This window comes from Dysidea avara, chromosome 15, assembly GCF_963678975.1.
Source record: "Dysidea avara chromosome 15, odDysAvar1.4, whole genome shotgun sequence".
NCBI lineage: Eukaryota > Metazoa > Porifera > Demospongiae > Dictyoceratida > Dysideidae > Dysidea > Dysidea avara.
Window position 1 is genome coordinate 2,113,237 of NC_089286.1, and position 21,271 is coordinate 2,134,507.

At 39.5% G+C, this 21,271-nt stretch overlaps 2 protein-coding genes and 2 long non-coding RNA genes across 5 annotated transcripts; 2 read left to right on the plus strand and 2 right to left on the minus strand.

The window, feature by feature from the left end:
* Window positions 1-2,402: 2,402 nt before the first annotated feature.
* LOC136245788 (uncharacterized) lies at window positions 2,403-2,972 on the minus strand. The gene is made up of 2 exons (XR_010696123.1): window positions 2,805-2,972; window positions 2,403-2,558 (listed from the first exon to the last, which is right to left on the minus strand). It is a non-coding gene; the product is annotated as an uncharacterized lncRNA (long non-coding RNA).
* A 1,820-nt stretch (window positions 2,973-4,792) lies between these two features.
* Window positions 4,793-5,633, minus strand: LOC136245462 (uncharacterized). 2 transcript variants are annotated; one of them, XR_010695869.1, is made up of 4 exons: window positions 5,519-5,633; window positions 5,390-5,462; window positions 5,220-5,337; window positions 4,793-5,165 (listed from the first exon to the last, which is right to left on the minus strand). It is a non-coding gene; the product is annotated as an uncharacterized lncRNA (long non-coding RNA). The 2 variants fall into 2 exon arrangements; XR_010695868.1 differs by having other exon boundaries at window positions 5,220-5,462.
* A 2,737-nt stretch (window positions 5,634-8,370) lies between these two features.
* LOC136245173 (uncharacterized) lies at window positions 8,371-18,336 on the plus strand. Its single transcript, XM_066036675.1, has 18 exons — window positions 8,371-8,389; window positions 9,784-9,920; window positions 15,592-15,681; window positions 15,740-15,795; window positions 15,846-15,959; window positions 16,011-16,083; window positions 16,391-16,447; window positions 16,497-16,550; window positions 16,600-16,647; window positions 16,697-16,747; window positions 16,797-16,949; window positions 16,992-17,056; window positions 17,104-17,314; window positions 17,367-17,444; window positions 17,505-17,561; window positions 17,619-17,899; window positions 17,949-18,071; window positions 18,133-18,336. Exons 1-18 carry the CDS (start codon window positions 8,371-8,373, stop codon window positions 18,152-18,154), a joined length of 1,689 nt encoding a protein of 562 aa, XP_065892747.1. The 3' UTR covers window positions 18,155-18,336.
* A 1,335-nt stretch (window positions 18,337-19,671) lies between these two features.
* LOC136245544 (uncharacterized) lies at window positions 19,672-21,271 on the plus strand. Its single transcript, XM_066037065.1, has 6 exons — window positions 19,672-19,791; window positions 19,849-20,164; window positions 20,223-20,500; window positions 20,551-20,666; window positions 20,710-20,849; window positions 20,922-21,271. The coding sequence occupies exons 2-6, from the start codon at window positions 20,012-20,014 to the stop codon at window positions 21,234-21,236; spliced, it is 1,002 nt and encodes a 333-aa protein (XP_065893137.1). The 5' UTR covers window positions 19,672-19,791; window positions 19,849-20,011; the 3' UTR covers window positions 21,237-21,271.

Consider the following 21,271-nt stretch of genomic DNA (forward strand, 5'->3'; position numbering starts at 1 on the left):
GAGTTTGCTAAGAGAAGTGATGAATCAAAAATGCCGGTGTTTGTGTATATAATATATAAGTATAGTGCTACATTAAATTGTATATATACTATAATGCAAGGATTCAGCTCCTAGAAAACAGCAACTACATAATGTACAGGAGGGTAATGGTGGATCTCGAGGTGATGATGATAGCGAACTATCACATGAGCAATAGATTTTTTTGTATTGTATAAATTGGCTTGCATGACTATATGATTTTTTTTGTGTATTGTGTTATTATTGTATAGTTAATACTTTGTATGGCCTGTTTTTGAATTAGCTACATAAATCTTGGGACTTTTCATACACAATATAAGTGTTTTGCATAGACATTTGTTACCGCTGACCAAGTATAGTCAGTCAGTCAGTCATGCGATCATATCATGGTTATGGTGGAACAGCTCTCCCATGAATTTTAAAATTTCACATACCACAGTAGTGCATGCCTGTGGTTGATGTCGCGATGATTTTGTTGTGTGTTCTATTATATAGAATTAAAGCAAAAACATAAAGCAATATGAAAGATGGTCAACAAGTAAATGTTCACTACAATGTATGGTGAATTGTCACAGTAGTGAATGTCACTACCTATGTAGTGAAGTTCCCTATACTTAGTAATTCACTACTATATATGTAATGAAATTGTCACGTAGTGACGTTCACTACAAAAAGCTATATTAAACTATACTACTAGTCCAATATACTTGCATGCACTTATATGAGAGTACTCTTGTTTATTCACAATGGAGACTTTTATAGCTGGGAGTAAATTGTATGATTTTACTAACCACTATATTAAAATAACAAAGCACACATGAAATTATAAATACCAGTAAATTGAAACCAATAAGGTGCTAAAGACACATCTCCATGCTTTTTTCTCAGGTATTGTCGACCTGCTATGGAAGACAACCAAAATCTTTAATGGTTGCACATGCAGGCAAACATGAAAAGTATCCTGATTAAAATATTACATATATAAATGCAGTGTTGAGTCTTAGGGTCAAACTGGATATACTGTAGTAATTTGTTGTTAAGTTAAACTCATTAACTAAGGGGCGTGGCACTATTTTGCTTGTGAATCTTTTACCCTTTGTGTGTTCTATTATCACCTGAGTCTAATTTTAGTGCTAGCCAAGTACGTACAGACACAACTGTAATCGCTTCTACAAATTCCAATACACTTGTTTCAGAAGCATACTAACAAATTGGTGCATGTGCAACCTTTGTGATTCGTAAGGAGTACTATAAGTTGTCAAAGTCTGACGGTAAAATGCCTGGATTAGTGCTCAGACACCATTACCAGCAAGGTTGCTGAGAAATACAGTACACCTAACTAGACTAGACACATAACCTCACATGTAAACACTTGAACATTCCAATTACACACATGTGTACCACAATCTGTTGTGTCAGTATAATCTTAGTTGTCCACATTAGCTTGTTGTTCTGAGCTTCAACATTAATTTTTATCTTTTTATACTTCTTATTAAGTACAAGAGGTATGGCAGTATACCATATATCAACTGCAGACCCTATCGTTTATGTAATGGAGCCAAACCATACTTGTCTGTTGTTGACACCTTTGCTGTTACCAATAATCATCTGGTTAGCTGAAAAGTTAACTTTGTTGAGAAAAAATCCACTTTTAATTTTTAGCTGTTTTTCAGGATTCAGCTCAACGTGAACGTACTATAATTGTTGAACACCGGTACGTATTATGGAACGTAATACTTTACTCAATAACCAACAACTCCCACATTCCAATGGACTATTCACTGGGGAATTTCCCTATCACTTTGAGGTTTCCATGGGATATCTAACTACCGGATACCAACCTGTGACAGAAATTTTACAGAGATTAAATGCGCCGTTCACGAGTTAAGATTTGACTAAAACCATCACTATCCTGAGCTGAACGAATTCACCAATTATTCAGTGCCTGGTGGGTGGATTCTCTTACAACTTGGTACTCTACAACAGCAAGGAACACTCTATCGAATGGTGCAAACAGGAAGTATGTGCATTATTCTGGTGAGGAGTTAGGTAACACGTACCGCCCAGCACAATCCACTTTTAATTAATCAATATAGATTTATTAAAGTTCGCGTATTAAATAAATACAGTTCTTTAAAATTTTTAGTAAGAATTTCACACATTAAGGGTGCTCTGTACAGTTGCGCGTATGGCTTCCCGTAAATTATATTTTCTCCTATAACTTACGAATGGATTGAACTATTCTACTAAACTCTTTTTATTTGCAATAAGCTACCACTACTGCACATTTTAGTTCATATCCCATGTCTTAACTCACTGTAGAAGGTGACTTATAAATTTTCGCTTCAAACTAGAACTAGTCCCACAGTTTATGCCGTAGAGACTTGATTCTTTAAAAATACATTATTGAAAACTGTACAAACAAACGTGCGTTTCTATTTTTGTTCTCTGGCTTCTCAGTCATCAGATACTCTTCTTCCGCTTTTGTGCTGGCACTAATCAGTCTTCTTTACCTCCACGCCATTCTTCGCCAGAAGGAGCTATCAAAAAACGACAAACGCTCTTTTAATGCATAAATACCATGCTTGCCCATCTGAAATTTTCATGCCTATCGGGTCTAAAATGACAAACTAGTTCTAATTTTAGTATCAAGGTGTAGAAACTGAGGCGCCCGCAGCTGTTCTGTGGCCACAGTTATTGTTTCTTAATTGCGTAACCGGAAGATAGTCGGTAAATTATGGATCGCTATATTCATTAGACCACGATGAAGAAGATACAACACTTACTTCGCTTCCTTCATGTATATCGCTCTTCTTTCTTCGTTTGTGGCAGGTTATTTCATCATAAAAGACATTTTCTTGTTGGGCGCGCCACGCGATAAACAAGCCACAGACTAATTAGATAATTACTGGTGACCATGGGAATCCATTAGTAAACTCCAGCTGTGCTAACCTCAGAAGCCATACGCGTACTGTACAGAGCACCCTTAATTGAGGTTAATTGTCTACTGGTTGACCAGGCTACATTAGGTTAAAGTTGTTCACACAACCTGTAGTGATCAAAACACATTGGTATATCACTTTTAGATAAACAGCACAACTCACAATTTCGCACACAGCTTGGAAGTTTCCTGCCAAGGTACACAGCCACAAATGTACTGCAATGTCCTTGCTTCAGCTGTCGGCCAACATTCCCACAATCACAAGTTGATACATTCTTAAGGGAAAAAAACAATGAAAATCACTTCTAACTTTAAGTAACACCCACAGTGAAAAATTGATGTTATACACTGGTATACACGGGTGTGTATTACACTGTTATTCTTATGTTATACGCACCCTTGTATAACACAGTTATACAAGTACTGTATTTCACTGTTATACACAGGCCATGTTATACAGAGTGTAGTAAACAGTGTTATACACAGGCTGTGTTATACATAGCATAGTATAACAGTGCTTTTAATGCATTAGTACATTCCACCTTAAGCTGTATACAGTGGACCCTCAGTTATCCGAACCGTAATGTGCATGTTTAAGGAAATTATTAAACTGTTCAGATAAGTGAATTGTTCAGGTAACTGAAGCCCATACATTTATAATAGCTATATAAATTGAATACTCTAATAGAACATACATTTGTACTCAAAGTACTCCAATAGAACAGTTATTACCAATTTTAAGGTACGGATACAGGGTCAGTTAACTAAGGATACAGTATATATATAGCTACTGTACCATGTAATTTTTGTCAAGGTGCTAACCATTATAACTAGCACATTGATGCATAGTCTCGGTATTAAATCACAATGCACGCATGGAGATACACAGAAACCCTCAAGTAGGTAATTTCTAGTCATATCCATGCACTTCTAAATAATCTATGGTTGCATTGATTGAGACAAGAAATGATCATTATCCAACTAACTGAATGGTTAAAGTGTCATTAGCTTCATAATAATGTCATCGCCCAGTCAGAGTAATACTCATAGACTGACTTAGGATGTGAAACCAGAAAATTTTGAGTGCAAGTCTCTCGAGCCACTGTGACAGACATTGTGTGTACACTACTATCACCTTGAAGGTCTTATTGACTCACACATCTCACCAATTCTAGCATGTATGTATTACACAAATTTTAATACTCAGCATTCTGTCATTAATTTTATGCTATGTATGACTAGGATATTGATGGCATGGTGGCGATTGCCATGGAAAAAAGAAATAACTGTTTCCACCATCCCTACATGTGCAGCATCTTCCAATCAATACAAGGAGTCAGAACCTTCACATGTAACATTTAAGAAAAATTCCCTTGGCCTCCTCCAGGATTCTATATTAGGAAAGTTATGAGATTGTGGTTGTTACATGTACAAACTATGAATGACCAAATGATACATATGAATATTTTATCTAAATATTATTATATATTTATTCAAAAAGTAAGCACTTTGCTCACATTCAATTCATAAATTGTTGCTTTTAGGGTGATATATACCCAGCATGAATTCTTTCTAACTAAGCCATGGCGGCAACCGTTTACATATATTATTGCAGTACAAATTTAACATGAAATACTTGCTGCACAGTTGAGTAGGTTCTTGTCTTTGTCCCCAACATTATACAGATAGTTACCATAGTAATAACTAATCCATAAATTATTTTTATTGCAGTAGCAAGTACATACAACAGGTGAATGGACACTAAGTGTAAGCCTGTGAGTTTCATAACACTGTCTAATAATTTACTTCAACTGGATGACCCACTGTACTACGCCTTGTAAAAGCCACTATACATGTAAATATAATACTGTACATGACTTCAATAGTAGTAGTACTGCTACATTGATGAGTAATTGTATCCGTATTTCGTAACCATTTTTATACTGTTGCCGGTCTCACACTGCCAGCATGTGTCATCTGGAACCAAGGTGATACTCTATTCTCCATATAAAGGACACCATTTGCTATATCATGACTTGACACATTACCCATTCGTACTGTCATATGTATCAACTTGACTCATTAAAAACTATAATAGAGAAGTATTAATGACTCATTGGATATCCTTATAAAAGCTCACCTTTAGTTATTGTTTTCTCAAATTCATTGCCTATGATCACTGTCAGCATGTGTCAACTTCCATTCACTGTAACAGAGATACACTTCATATGCAACAATGTTACAATGTTAAGTTCTCTACCAAAACAAGAAAAGGTAATCAGATGATACATTCCAGCAGCAACAGTCAGCATATTCACACATCGTGTTCTCCTACCAGACGAAACCTCTTGGCAGGTAGCCACCAAAAGATGACACATCTGGGCAGCAACAACTGGTACATCACAATACAAACACAGTACGTTCCCCTACCAATAAGATGAAACATCTTGGCAGGTAGCCACCGAAAGATGACACATCTTGGCAGCAAGAACTTATGACACATCTGGGCAGCAACAACCGACCGGTACGTCACAATACAAACACAGTACGTTCCCCTACCAATAAGATGAAACATCTTGGCAGGTAGCCACCGAAAGATGACACATCTTGGCAGCAAGAACTTATGACACATCTGGGCTGCAATAACTGGTACATCACAATACAAACACAGTGCATAGCCACACTGTAGCTAACTAGCTAGCTGATTTCCATAATAGCTAGCTAAACAAAGTATACACGGTATTAATGTGATATCATACGAGCCTTATCCGAAATTACGTCATAAATAAAAATGGCATCGTAAAGGGGGGGACACGTGCACTGACTCTATGGAGAAATTGTGTAATTCGACAAATATCTTCTTCCACGACGAAGAAAGTAGATCTTTAGGGACAGGTATGAATGTACTACACCGTAAGACATACAATGATATCTATACAATGATACCTTTATTGCACCACTTGATAGCGGTGGAAACGCACAGCAGTGTGATTCAGATAAACACATCAAGCCTTCATACTCAACCAAACAAAATGCTGAAACTTTTCGGCAGGCATCAGTAAATGTCAGCTTTTCACAAACATATGGACACTTCACTTCTAAGCACCCTCTTTGATGCTCCTGCTCTGTGGGGATAGTTAGAATCTTCAGCTTCTTCTTTACCCCGTACTGTTCTTTAGTGAGCTTGACATCATCGGTTGGCCTTGCTTCCACATTCCTTTTTCTCGGTTGATTCCATGTTTGCAACCGATCAGTGCAACCTTTCTTCTCATCCTCATGCAAGCCTAAGTGAAAATAATCTTCTAAACAGTACAAGGTGGCAGTTACATGGTTACAACACCCCGATAGCCCAGCTGGGCAAGCACAGTAAGCACACATGACACGGGCAATAAATTCCTTGATGATGATCGAAACATGACACACCCGATCGTTTCTCATGGACGGCAATACTTTTGCTGCAATGCAAATATAGCCAGGTACACTAAGCATGGGGTGGTATCTGATCTCTTGGACATGACTATCTTTATAAAACCGGTACGCTTTGTCCAGTGTTCTTGTATACTCCACAGGTACATACACATCACTTGGTGGGTGAGGTCTTACTCCATTTTTATCTTCAGGAACATCAACCATTTTTAGATCTGTAGAATCCCATTTAGGACTTTGTATCTCTATCAGCAACAGACTCCAAATAACTCACACGCTTCAACAAGACTTTCCGATCCACCAAGAAATCATATATTGTGCTGAATGAAACTTCAGGTATTTTGTATAGTCTGTTTGTCCACTGTGGATCATCTTCACTTGGAAAAGAACACAACAACCTTGAAGTCAGAGACTTTGGGTGCTGAGCAGCAGCCAGTTTATGTCGAATGTTGGCTCCTTTATCAGGATCAACAAGATACTGGTCCCAGCCATAGTTAATGTAACACTGAACTCTACATACAAATACAAAATTGAACATAAATTAAAGCATTGAAAGGATGTGCATAAATCAAGGGGTAGGTAACAATCTGAAATTTCATAGATCACTTCTGAAAGATGAAATATTGCATGAAATTTGTGCAGATTGAAAGTTGATGATTGAGAAGATGTTAAAAATGCACTTTATGGCTGAATTTTGTCTCGAAAGATGAATATATGGGCAGTCAATTTCTATCTTTCATAAACGATTTTGGCTAGTTACCTACCCCCATAGTACTACATACAGTATAGCGGGGGAAATATTTTGCAGATTTCCACGTTCAAAAATTTCACAGCCAACAATGAAATTTTTATCAAGCTGCAAATCTCAAGGGGGTAAATTTATGTACTTCGTAAATAAAATTCTCATAAAACCCAACTATAACTATATATACAGCCAAAAAAATGATGCACTGAACAGGATTGAAGTTTTATAGTTACTTACCTCTCTGATTTTTTTACCGGAAACTGGAGCACCACAGCACGCAAGCCATCTTTTCAACTGTGGTATGTTCAGTTGTATGGGATTCTTCCCATTCAGAGATGAACCGGGGATGTCATCCTCGCAAAGCATCAAAATATCACCTTCTTGAGGCTCCTCACAGCTGTATCCTGTGCTCAGGTCGCCTTGCTCAATCTTTATAGTACATAATTCTAATAAATACACAAAAGAACTAGCTACTATGACCCAATAAGCAACATTAATATACGTACCTTCAACAGCGCTATCCAAATCGCTTTTGTTCTGCATAGAATCATCCGCCTGAAACTCCTCACAGTTGTATCCAGTGCTCAGGTCGCCCTGCATATCATCATTATAGTCATTAACATCTCGTTCTTCAACGTCACTCGCTGAATTGCCGCCAATGCAATCCTTCACAAAGCTGCTGTGCGTTTCCACCTCTATCAAGTGGTGCAATAAACGTATCATTGTATGTCTTACGGCGTAGTACATTCATACCTGTCTCTAAAGATCCACTTTCTTCGTCGTGGAAGAAGATATTTGTCGAATTACACAATTTCTCCATAGAGTCAGTGCACGTGTCCCCCCCTTTACGATGCCATTTTTATTTATGATGTATTTTCGGATAAGGCTCATAGCCACAGGTTTTTTATAACTGATATACGTACTGCAGCCCATTCATGTGATGCTCATCAAGCTATAGCAACGCTTATTAGCTATTTGTCAGGCTTGTCCCAGTGATATTGATGCTACAAGCATCTGTCTAGTTCATAGAACCAAGAGTTTATAATATTATAGGGGGGGAGAGTGTCCTACTTCAGTAAATGCGTACCATACTGTCAGAGATGGGGTAACGCGTTACGTAATATATATTACAATTTGCGAGTTGAAGTAATATAACGCGTTGCATTGCGAAATGCATGTAATATAACTTAAGTTACTTTTAGAAACTATTAACTCGTTACTAGTAACGAACTAAGTAATAATGTTACGTAACGAGCAAGGTAACGAGTAGCGATCAGCGCGATGTATCGAGTAATACTATGAGCCAGTAATGCATTACAAATGGCTTTTATACTGCTATTTACTATCCATTAAACTACTCAGTGATCCATTACCTCAATCCATTAACCTTTCACCTATATTAAAGGATGCTGCCCAGTCCATTGGACTGATGCGTACCACATGACCACATAGCCCATTGCTATTAATGCTCACCATCTGTGCGAAAACATGTGGTTTGCATGCATATATGCTGAAGCGTTAATTTAATTCATAATATTAAAGTACATGAAGTTACTTGCATTTAGTAACTTTAAGTAATATTATTAAGTTACATTTTATTGTAAGTGATATGTAACTGTAATATATTTTATTGTAGAAAGTATTATGTAATATATTACTTTGAAAAGGTAACTTCCCCAACTCTGCATACTGTGAAGTTATGACACAATACCATGATCAATTTCAGTAAAACATTGGTTTCTCTAGGATATCACTTAACACTTTGAGTGTTGATAATACCTCCAATGGGTTGTTTATTGAAGCCACTGTACCTCTACCTTTGTCACTATTTGCTGAGCAAAAGCCTCGCATTTGAAGGTGATTATATTATTGCATCATAACTTCAGGTACACGTTTATACAGGCTATACTGAAGTAGGATACTCTCCCCCCTATAATATTATGAACTATTGATAGAGCTAGCTGTTCACATGGGCTACAGGTGCTGTGGGAACAAAAAACCATCATTGGTATGGCCCATGAAATCATCTTTTTAATATCATCGAGATTCAATTGCATCAATTTCTCACCTCACACACATGTAAGGGGCAGGTTAAAAGGTCAAATCTTAGGATGCAAACAGTCATTATTCACATTGTCATAGTATTTTGGGAGGTAGTGGTGTCGGTTGGTCAGTAGAAACTACCACTAGTGTAAGTGAGTGCAAAATACTGTTTGCTTGCCTCCTACGTAGTCCTGTCCCAGGAGAATTTGACTCCAATTGCCTACCCATATCTCTTTTCACTTTATTGCAAATCAAATGCACAAGTATTTCCTTGTACTTAATGTATAAAACATGGAATTTGCTACTGCAATTCACAGACTATGTATGATAAGGTGTAGTTTGTATTTGTGTACCCAGTTTTGGTAACACTACCTTCATGTATGTTATATATCCTAAGGTTGCAGTACATGTTGCTGTAGACCTTCAGTGCTGGTCACTGTAAAGCATTAACAAACAACTAGCACAGTACTGTATGTAGCATAGTACTTTTTATAACAAAATTCACATAAACGTAATGCACTGTGCACTCGCAAAACACTGTATTACATGCATGTATGTACCACAGAGCTCATAACATTAATTGTTGCTTGTGTTCTTGTCTGTCACACAGGACCACCAGACCCACCTGATCAACTAGCATTGTTATCACTATCAGCTTATCGGGCTCAAGTGTCATGGGTGCAACCGTTTGATGGCAATGACCCAGTTGTGGTGTATCATATCCTTGTATGTAACAATGATGTAAATGTGAGTTGTGTGTCTGTCTCTATACTGCTTTGTGGTGGGCATTTTGTTTGCTGGCTGTTTTGTGATATCTTAGCCAAACAATGAGTAAGTTGACATATGTACGTACATGACATGTGTTATAGTGGAACCCCTCTAAAAGGACACCCGTGAATTAAGGACAAACTCTCTATATAAAGGACACCTGTCTAGGCTCTAAATCAGTAAAACTAGTACTTTATGGACATAAAGGACACCTTTTCATTTAAAAAGGACAGAAATAATTTCTCCAATGGTGTCCGGCTTAGAAAGGTTCCGCTGTACTGCTAAATACTGGCGTAGACTGAAGGTATCTTTCTTATACAATATTTGCTTGAATGGGTAGAGGCTAGCTCATTCATGGAAATTAATTGCACAGCGTGTATGGCTGCTGAAATTGATGTGTGCTAAAATAGACATAATTTGCATTCTTAAATCATCTTGAAATTAGCAGTGCTGAAAAACTAAAAGTACTCTCAGATTCAATGTAAGATGGCCCCAGACCCCTCTAGTTTGTGCTTTGCAGACTAATATTACCTGTCTACCATTATAAACCACATGAAATGAAATCTCGAATTAAATCCTATTATTTGATCTCTGTATGATAACACTCTCATTGGAATCAAATATATAACTAGCTACCCAGAGGAGGTTGGATGCGTTGGCGTGAACTGATAGAGCTCCTAAAATAATTTACGGAAAATCTGATATCAATTGAGGAGATTAATGCACTGATCTCAGTATAACCGCAGTAAAGTGTCATTGTTTCATTACAGAAAACATATGCGACAAGTCTGGTGAAGCTGTATGCATCAAATCGTCACTTATTGATTTCACCCTAAAACTCGAGCGCTTTCACAAAGCCAAGTATATAGCCTTGATCCTTACTCAAAGCATGATCTGAGTATCCAGTGATCCGCAGCGATCCCCATCATTTTTTCTGTATTGTATTGCATTGCAACTATTGAGAGTCACGTGAAATTCAAGACAAAGGATGTGATTAAGAGAATATATATATTTACATAGCGCTTTAAGCTTGTCCAACCTCCTCTACTAGCTACCTATGTTCCTTCCAACATAGGCCCTCTAAAAAATCCCCATGCATAGTGTCTGTGCGTGCGTGTGGATAATTGTAATGCTTTTTCATTGTGTGGGTTAATTGCTATGGAGAACAGTGTATTAATACAGACTTATCAACACAGAATACAACATGTTTAACTACTTAATTAGAGTATGGCTTGCTACATAATAGTGAATATTAAATGATTAGTGAAGTGTTTGTTAATCTGTACAAAAGCAGGGAGAGGCGTACATGGGTAACACAGTTGTGTAAACAAACACACACATTTTGAGTACATGGCCACATTTCAACATTGTCTCTTTTACATGGGGAGTTGTTATCAAATCATGGCATGCTGTCTGTTTGCCTGAAAGTTTATTGCCCAGGCATGGCGCCATTGATTGTGGCACTATACTACGGATCATGACTATAGGGTCTAAAATCTAAAATTATAATGCTGCGTTATGTGAACTGAGGCTCAACTACTGGTCCCGGAACCAAGACAAGTCTTACCTTTAACAAGGTATATAGATGTCACTTATGAATATAGTTCATTATCTATGATACAAGTTACTATACAAAAGCTCCAAGACAAGGATTGCCCATATAAGGACTTCACAGTCACAAATCCTTTTATGCTACGTATATGATCTATGCTTAGGGTGGAACAATGACATGCACTCACCGTGGTACAGATGTCTTGAGACCTAAGGCATCATCCCACAACAAATTGCATTTTATGGGAAAAAGTGAGGGCAAAAGGTATGGAGAGTTCTATGCAAAATCATCCTGGAGCATAATATTTTTGCCACCGCCCAAACATGTAGTGCACTCACCTATTAACTTGCTTTATACCAACAATATCTATATGTATCTTGTAGTACGATTCCTTCATTTGGCTATAATTTGTTTAAAAAATGCAACATCAATTGTTTGCCCTCAAAAAATGGTGTCTTCGTGATTATTAGAATGCCACACCCTTGGTCGCAAGATGTCTAGTCAATACTTCCATGCACTGAGCATGTGTGTTGTGTCTGTACATAGCTGATATTCATAAGTTCAGTCAGAAAACCATGCAGAAATATCAACAAGCCTTAACAATAGCATTTGTTGCAAATCGCTTCACTGGAAACAGCTGACTTGGCATGACAGCCAACTAAGATAACAGCAGTTCAGGGAGCGCAACTAAAGATAACAGCATGTTCAGAGCCCAGATACATCATCCAGGTGATTGTAAGGCTTGCTCTTATACTGTATTTCTGGTAAACAAGGATAACAAGCAGTTGCTTGTGTGTTTCGTCTCCAGAAAACATTTTCATCATGCATTGTAACCTTTATAAGCTCATAACTCGCTAGTGGCTTAGCATGTTTACAGCAGACAAACACCACAGGGCAAAGAAATCAATGTAGTTTACAGTGCTGCTATAAAAACTGGGATATTTCCATAAGATTCTAAGTGACAATATATTTTGTGCCCGCAATTGTCCATTTCCCAATGCATGTTTATGGCTAACCACAGCATCCAGTGGTTGCACTACCGCAATTAAAATACTTTCCTTCACATGAAATAGTATTGCTACATACAAAGGATTTCTACATAAAACACAGACGTTACATACAAATCCCACCTACAAGATCACTCAAGGCTGATTGCTGGTTGGGAAACACAGATACACACAAAATGCAAATCCCACTGCAAGACCGTGATTGCTGGTTGGGAAACAGATTTCAGTACAAACATGCCTCCTGTACAAGACCATACAAGACTAAGTAAGCGTGAACAATAACAGAACACATACATCATAGTCTTCTTGGATTTGCTACGTCTTATAATTTACACTTGTGATGCACATAGAAGGAAACAATTCTTGTTAACACTAGTTCACTATACACATCAGGCCAAGTACAGTGCAAATTTTTTCTTCCTGCACTCATGTAAAACTTGCTGAAAACGAACTGTTCATTCAATCTGACATTAAGTCTTTCACAAGGTAGGAATTAAATAGAAACATCAAAACAAACTGTGTAATGTGTTAAAAACAATTTTTTTGCTTTCCACAGTGAGTAACAGTGCCATTCATCACAATCACTTTCTTTAGGACATAAAGTGCAGTTTATTTGCCTTTAAAATGTTAACAATTGATATGAGCATTAAATAGAAGATCACAAACTTTTCGTTACTGCACGTAGCAGTACATGCACTACTAAACAGTCCATCACAGGCTATACTCAACACTCCAATTTTTCTAGTGCAGGTGGCCATAGTATAAAATCATTTCAGGCCTGTCAAGACACACGCATTCAACCTTTTCACACACACACACAGTCATCAATCTCATGCAATTCAAAAGTCTCCTCAGCAGTTTTGTACCAGCAGTTTTCTAATAGTTGTCTGAAGTTGAGATTAGTTGCACGTGATCCGGCGACATGGGATGGTGAAGCAATTGCAGACAGAAATGAACCTGCAATGAAAAATTCAGTGATGTCTATGGACATATACTTGTGCAAGGATTGTATGCAGTTCTCGGTGAATGGGATTATGGTAGTGCACATGAGGCCAGCCAGAAGTACAATTTATCTAGATAGGATTAGCTAGTTCAGATACCACACCCATATTATATTATTCTGACACATAACAATTTTGCTATAACCAGCTAGCCTTGTGGACACTTACTGGTGATAGAGAGGTGTGGAGTAGTGCTGAACAAGGGAAACCCTTGCACAACCAGTGTTGATATTCTACCTCACCCAGAGTGTTTGCTGGAATGTACTCGTGTTGGACATACTCAGCTCTTACTACTTTATATTATGAAACTTGCTATGATTGTTTTTCTGAGTGAACAACATAGGATGCATTTAAAGGAAGTAATATTTTTAAGAGCAACTATATCTATCAGGCATATTATAAGGTCCATATAATACCAGTAGCTACCAATACCTGAGTTAGCTACACAGATTTAATACTATTGAACACAAACAGTTGACTAATGATCATGTGGACAACAAAAGGCCAACAAATGTAAATTCCTTGTTTCAGACCAAAAATACCATGCAGGTGGGCATTTGAATGCCAAAGCCCCGTCTCCCTCTAAGTTGGAAGTAGCCTTGACAAATGGTTCATCAATGACCACAGCTAATTCACACTGCAGATATTCATACTTTTGCTGATCAGACAATAGTTGTAGCAATTTGACTGTGGTGGCATGTGATGCTTTCATTTTCTGTAAGAATGGAACTACATTGTCAAAATATTTTAAAATCTGGTGCAATACTTCCCATCTACACCACCTTGTGCAGCTATGAGACTTTACTGAAATTCCAGTTGTCCATTTTTGCACGTGAGCTGTGAGCAAACAGGCTGATCCACAGACAAAAGAACTCATCTAGTATTGGGACATCAAACTTTTCTCCTGCCAAGTCAATGGTATGGGAATAACATTCGATATCAACAAGTGAGAGAAACACTATGTTTATAGTTCACATGGCAGCACCATTAACAGATGTCCTTTCATGAATGCATGCTAATAGCTGATTTGAGCTGATTCCAAATGTAATTGTAAAACACGAATTACTTCAGAACTAGCTCATCAACATTTATTGGCTTTGCAAGTATTCGGAGCTTTACCAACCTCTGTACAATTTTCCCTCTAATACAAAGTGTAGTATAACGGCAAATGCCTCACCAAGCCGGGTGGTTCCATCAAAGATAACAAACAGACACAGATGTATCAGAAAGTTTTTCCTTAATCTTATTTTCTTCCTTGGTATGAACAAATGGTACAAGGTCACGCATACCTCTTGCATCAGCCAACCTGTAACCACCACATTCCATTCCACATTCCACTGACGAAGGTTTAACAATTGATACCCTGCAAATGGCTTAAAAATGCACTTCTGATGCATAATCTCTCTCATTGTGTTCCCTTGTACTCAGTGGAATGTACAAGTTGTGAAGCTACACACATTTGTATCAGTTGAAAGACTGTTATCTCAATTGCATGGAACGGAACCAGCCATTAAGCCTACTAGAGTTGTGAACCGGTATTAAAAAACCGGTTATATACCGGTTACAGTGGAATTTTGCAGGTTATTGTGTTCAAGAAATTACAATCGGTATTCAGTTGTAATGCGTGCACACCTACACAACTACTTCTCCTCAAAATGAAACAAAATGAAACAAAATTGATTGTGGTCATTGTGCGCATTCTCACACGTGAGTAAATGAAATCGACTACTCTTGTGCACGTGACTTCGCAGTATTTATTAGTGACAATTCTTAATAGATATCCATCATGGCTTCTTCGTCTTCGAAGAAGAGCCACAAGGCTAAGACTGGTAGGGAATGGCAATTGAGGCTTAGACGTTATGCAGCTGGTGAGAAGTTCGGTACAGGCGAGAAACCACGGAAAGATTCTCAGTGGGCTAAGGAAATACAGAGAACATAGAAGCTTGTCCTGCCCACGGTGCTTCTATCGTCACTACATGTATTTGTAATTATCACACATTCGCGGTGAGTGCTATTTTTATTAACACCGAAACACAGCTGATAGTTGGCAGTTCGTCACTGTATGAGACCAAACATTTCGTATTGTTCAGGGACAGCCAGCTATTTCTAAGTGTCACAGTCATGTTACACAGTCAACTACCTCTCAGTTACCTGCCATTAGTTGTGATGTGGGTGGCCATGTGAGATAGGTATTCATGAACCTTGTTGCACCAACTGTACAACAGCTTGTGTTGACAGGAATCCATCACATCTTTATGGAGGAACAATGCAGGCCAGCCACTGCAACAGGTTAAGTAAAGTGTATAAATTTGGCTCTATTTTATTATATTTGTTGGTGTTTTAGTGTATTCCTTCCAAACACTCTACTGCCTCACATGTCACAGCCACTGTTGTCACTGCTTCATGTGCCTCACGTGTCACAGCCACCATTATCACTTCTATGGTTGCTACTCCACTGGTGAGTACATACCCAGCCTCTCATAATAATTATTTACTCTTACAATACTAGGTGGATAGGGGAGATACAACAATCCTCTGGTACTGCTGCTGCTACATCAACAATCACTTCCACTACTCCACTGGTCAGTATACACCCAGCCCCTACAATACTAGATGCAATCCACTGCTGCTGCTGCTACATCAACTACCACTTTTGCTACTCCACTGGTCAGTATATACCCAACCCCTCATAATATTTGTATTCTTACAATACTAGCTGCAATCCACTGCTGCTGCTACATCAACTACCACTTTTACTACTCCACTGGTCAGTATATACCCAACCCCTCAAAATATTTATACTCTTACAATACTAGGTGCAATCCGCTGCTACTCCACTGGTCAGTTTACACCCAATCCCTCATGATATTTATATTCTTACAATACTAGGTGCAATCCACTGCTGCTGCTGCTGCTACACCAACTACCACTTTTGCTACTCCGCTGGTGAATATATACCCAACCCCTCAAAATATTTATGTTCTTACAATACTAGGTGCAATCCACTGCTGCTGCTGCTACATCAACTACCACTTTTACTACTCCACTGGTCAGTATATACCCAACCCCTCAAAATATTTATACTCTTACAATACTAGGTGCAATCCGCTGCTGCTACATCAACTACCACGTTTGCTACTCCACTGGTCAGTTTACACCGAATCCCTCATAATATTTATATTCTTACAATACTAGGTGCAATCCACTGCTGCTGCTACATCAACTACCACTTTTGCTACTCCACTGGTGAGTATATACCCAACCCTTCATAATATTTATACTCTTACAATACTAGATGCAGTCCACTGCTGCTGTTGCTGCTGCTACATCAACTATCACTTCTGCTGTCATAACTGTGGTCACAAGTGCTATGACAGCAGTATCCAGTGTTGTCGCAGCCACAGCCACTACTATCACAGCAGTAACCACTGCTGCCATAATGCCATTGGTAAGTTTACAAAACCATTTGTAAAAGTAAACCTATGCATAGGTTCAACCAGACCAGCACCAGAGGATTGGTCAAAGACTTCAAGTATCAGTACACCCTGTAAGAACGTAAGGACAAATTAATTACATCATTTTTTTTCTAAATAGTCTCCTAGTAAGCAAAGCAAGAAGGTGTATAAGTTACCACCACCACAACAATCCTCTTGTGTTGGCTCTTTTAGTGGCATATCTGCCACTCCAACTACCACCACCACCAGCACTACTCAAACCACCACAACCTTCTCCACCATGTCACACTGCTCACCATCTACCATGTCACACAACGTTACCTCTCCTCCACCAATCACTACAAGCAGAATCATCCAGGTGATTCTGCACCCTTTGGTAATATTTGTATTAACAGCTATTTTGTTTACAGACTCCATCTAAGCTCCCCTCCATCACCATGACTCAGTCAGCTGATTCCACTATCCATACAGTTCCCACCACAGCAGAGGTACATAGCAAGCAGTGGTACTGACGGAACAATGGATACGTATAGTATATCTGTCTACAGGGCACTCTGTCACTGGTTTCATCCACACCTAGAAGTTCTACAATGGCCTCTAATAAGGTATTGAGTAATCAGACTGATGCATTCATTGTATATAATTTTATGCTTCAAATATAGTTACAACCTGTCAGTTTGTCACCAGAAGATAGACTTCCTGATGCTTGGAAGTCAGTCTTGAACAAGAAGGAACAGCAGTGGATTGGGACAGAAGTCTTTTTTGATAAGCACAAAATCAATGACACTGCTGCTTCTAAGCTGTGGTGGGATCCTCCATCACCCTCTGTCACAAAGTTGCAGCCAGACCCAGAATCATATATCCTCCATAAGCTGTGTCTATGGTTGCCACGTAGGAAATGGAATTTTAACTTCAAGTGCCCTAGTTGTCAATGTTCACTTTCGTAAGGAAACTATATGTGAATTGTTACATTGTAGTGTGTTTATAAACAGCACTAAGGGTATTTACACGAAGTCTCTGAGGAGGATAATAAATCTGACTGATTGCTATTTTCTGGCCACTGAAGAGTTGAACTGCAAACCCTGTAAAAGGGCATATCAATGCTGGGATAACTTGTAAGTACAAACTAATAATATCAACAACTATGTCAGTGGCAATTGTTGATGCTTACCCTAGATTGCTGAGTCAGCTTCCTTAGTCATATTTGCAGCAGTTTCCTGCAACACTGACTCACAAACTTGGGTGTGACAGGAACGTGGTTGCACTGTTACGGGGATGCACGCTGGGGAATATCCCCACTGCACTCTGTAATGCAGTACTGGAGCTACACACTGATGAATGGTTGCGCAAACAGCTCCAGTATCTTGATGACTGCAGGCGCTTCAGGTTAGTAGAATGGTGATGAATTTTGTGGTAGCTATAGTGCTCCTGTTATAGTGATGGTAAGACAAAGCTGCTTAAGCAGCCTGCTCCAGAGTTTGAGGCAGTAGTGAACATGTTACGGGTTCCAAGTGATCGGTATGGTTCATATGAACATGCAAATAGTACATTGATGTCTTGTTGACTTGTTGATACAGCTGGATGATGTCTGTGTACACCAGGGACATTCTCAGTAGGCTCCCTCAGATCCTTGCCACCTGCACCGGGATCTTTGGATCCGTGCTTAAGATAGACTCGACGAAGATGGTGTGCAAGAAACTTCAAGGTTTGGCTGCTGGGAGTGCCTCCTGGTGTACGAATGTTGGAAATGAGAGAGGAGAGTTACTAGTGTCTGTGTTGACTGAGTCAGAGGGAATGGAGGGACTGCGTCCAATGGCCTTTGGACTAATAGAGAGGTTTGTATAGACAGGCTACATTATTATCAGTTTCTTGTTCAGATACAAGAAGGCCAGGCAAGATCCTCCTTTAGTCATGTATACTGATCGAGATTGCTGCTCAGTCACTGGTAGAGCGAAGTGTGCCGAGTTATTCAAGGAATGGGACCACCTCCAAGTAAGCAGGAATTATATGCTTTATCATTAGTTATGTACTTGACAGGTACGGCTGGACATATGGCATTTCATGCGTAGGCTGGCTCGTGGTTGCACCTCCGAATCCCACCCTCTCTATGGTGTGTTTATGGCATGGTTACCATGTGCCATTTTTGAATGGGATCAGGAAGACTATCGGTGAGGGTGCTTGTTGCATTACTCGTAGTATGTATGGCCTTATTATTATGTAGTCAACTGTGCGATGCCAAGAGAGGGTGTCTGCAGGAACAAGGAGTCAGCAATCCTACCATGGATGCCATAGAGAAGTCCATTAATAAAGCAGAGATGGCACGACACTGCCGTAGGAGGACACGTGGAGTGGGGGAAACTGTGAAAGCCATTGAAGCATTGCTCTTACAATTCACCCCTGCCACTGATACTCTTGGTGTTCCTGTGTTCAGGTACATTTATTCTACAACTGACTTTAGTAAACAGATTGTTGACATCTGGGAAGTGGAGAGCAAACATGTCGCTTGCATTCAAGATCCTGAAGGACTTCCACTTTACACTGTCACAGGGCACATCACGAAGGGTGGGCTAAGGCTACCAGTGTTTCGCTGTTCACGAGGAACAACATCTCTGGAGTCGTTCCACCTCCACCTGGCTAGGTATGTACATGGAAGTATTGTGCAGTAAAGTGTCTAGTGTCTTTGCTAGATTTATTCCAGGTTCATCAGCCAGTGCTATGCACTTTCAGGCATTCTTGCTGGAAGGCTTGTCAAGGTGGAACCAGACTCGGGCACTGGCAGCAGCACAACACCAGAATATGAGTGTGAGAACTTTTAACCTTGATGTGGCCTACAAGGTTGACTAGCTAATTGTTACGTTTTTGAAGTTTAGTGACACCCATTTATTACTGTAGGTTAACAAGCTACACCAGTCATGCCTCCACTCCAAACTGCTCCCATACCACCATGCACCAACAAAGCACAATGAAGTAGAGTCCTTTGGGGTGGCATACTTAGTGAAGCAAGCAGGCGGAGACCTGGAGCTCTCAGAGAAAGTCATGTTTAAGACCACCAAAGATGATGACGAAATTGATACTGAAGATGGAGAAGATCTTGCAACAGACGAAGGGTTTGAAGAGCATAGAAGTCCCTGCCACCTCAGAGGACTTACAAACATTTGATGAATTACCAACAAATAGAGATGATGAGGAGGAAGAAGAAGCTGAAGAGGTATTATTACTATTGTATGAATTTTTAGCTGTTAATGTTACACATGCAATCTAATTAGGTCAGTGATACCACCACCACAACCACCACCGATGCCACTGATGACCCCAGAGGGATTCCAGGCTTGGAGAAGGTTGCTCAGTTGGCCACTGCACTCCTTGAAGTGACTGGAATTGCCCCAACTACTGCACAAGCTGAACAGATCAAGAATTTGTACAATGCCCTGCATGCTTTTGACAAGAAGGCAATTGAAGTGCGCCTCAAGTTGCAGGCACACTTGAGGGGTAGGTTCTGCAGTAAGAAGAAGTCAGGACATACTACCATACAACAGATGAGGAGGTACGTATGTTATACTAGTATGCATTCTGTAAATATAGGATATCAAAAAGGGCATTTCTCTCTGGGGTCTCAATCCCTTTGCCACCTGAAAAGAGTAGAATTGTTGAGGCAGTCTGTTGTCTGCTTAGCATGAGGTACCCTAACTCACAGATCACTTCTGGAGCTGGTAGGTCATGTCCTTTAGACACTTGTATAAGTGTGGCATGCAGGTGGCAAGCGAAGATCTTACCTGTCCCAGTGGAAGTTGATCCTGAAGGATTATAGGGCCCTCTGTGCTCGGATTCATAATGCTCCAAGGTTGCTGGAGGAGACAAACCTAGCATTATACTCCATCAATCAGACAGGTTTGGTAAGCAAGTTCTGTTCTCTTATTTCACAGATATGTACGTATGGGTATATGTATTTAATGTTATGCACACAGCAAAAGTGGCTGAAGAAAGAGACAAGGAGGAAGGAAATCACCTCCTTGATGCAGGGGCTGGAGTTGACGGCACCACCACTGTGTTGTTCTAAACACCTCCTTCCAGCTCAAGACCAACCATCCTTTCCATCTTCTCCTCCAGGGCCACATCATGAAGTGACTGAGCCAGAGGACACCACTGGACAGGCTAAGAGAAGGGCCACCTCTAGTCGAGTTAGTCCTCAAGTTTTGTGTACAGGGCTAAGCAGAGATGCAGCTGCCTCGATTCCATCACTATCACATGTTACCGTCACAGTGGTAGGCTATTTAAGGTGATTTTGTGGCAATACCCTTATGGTGTACTTATATGT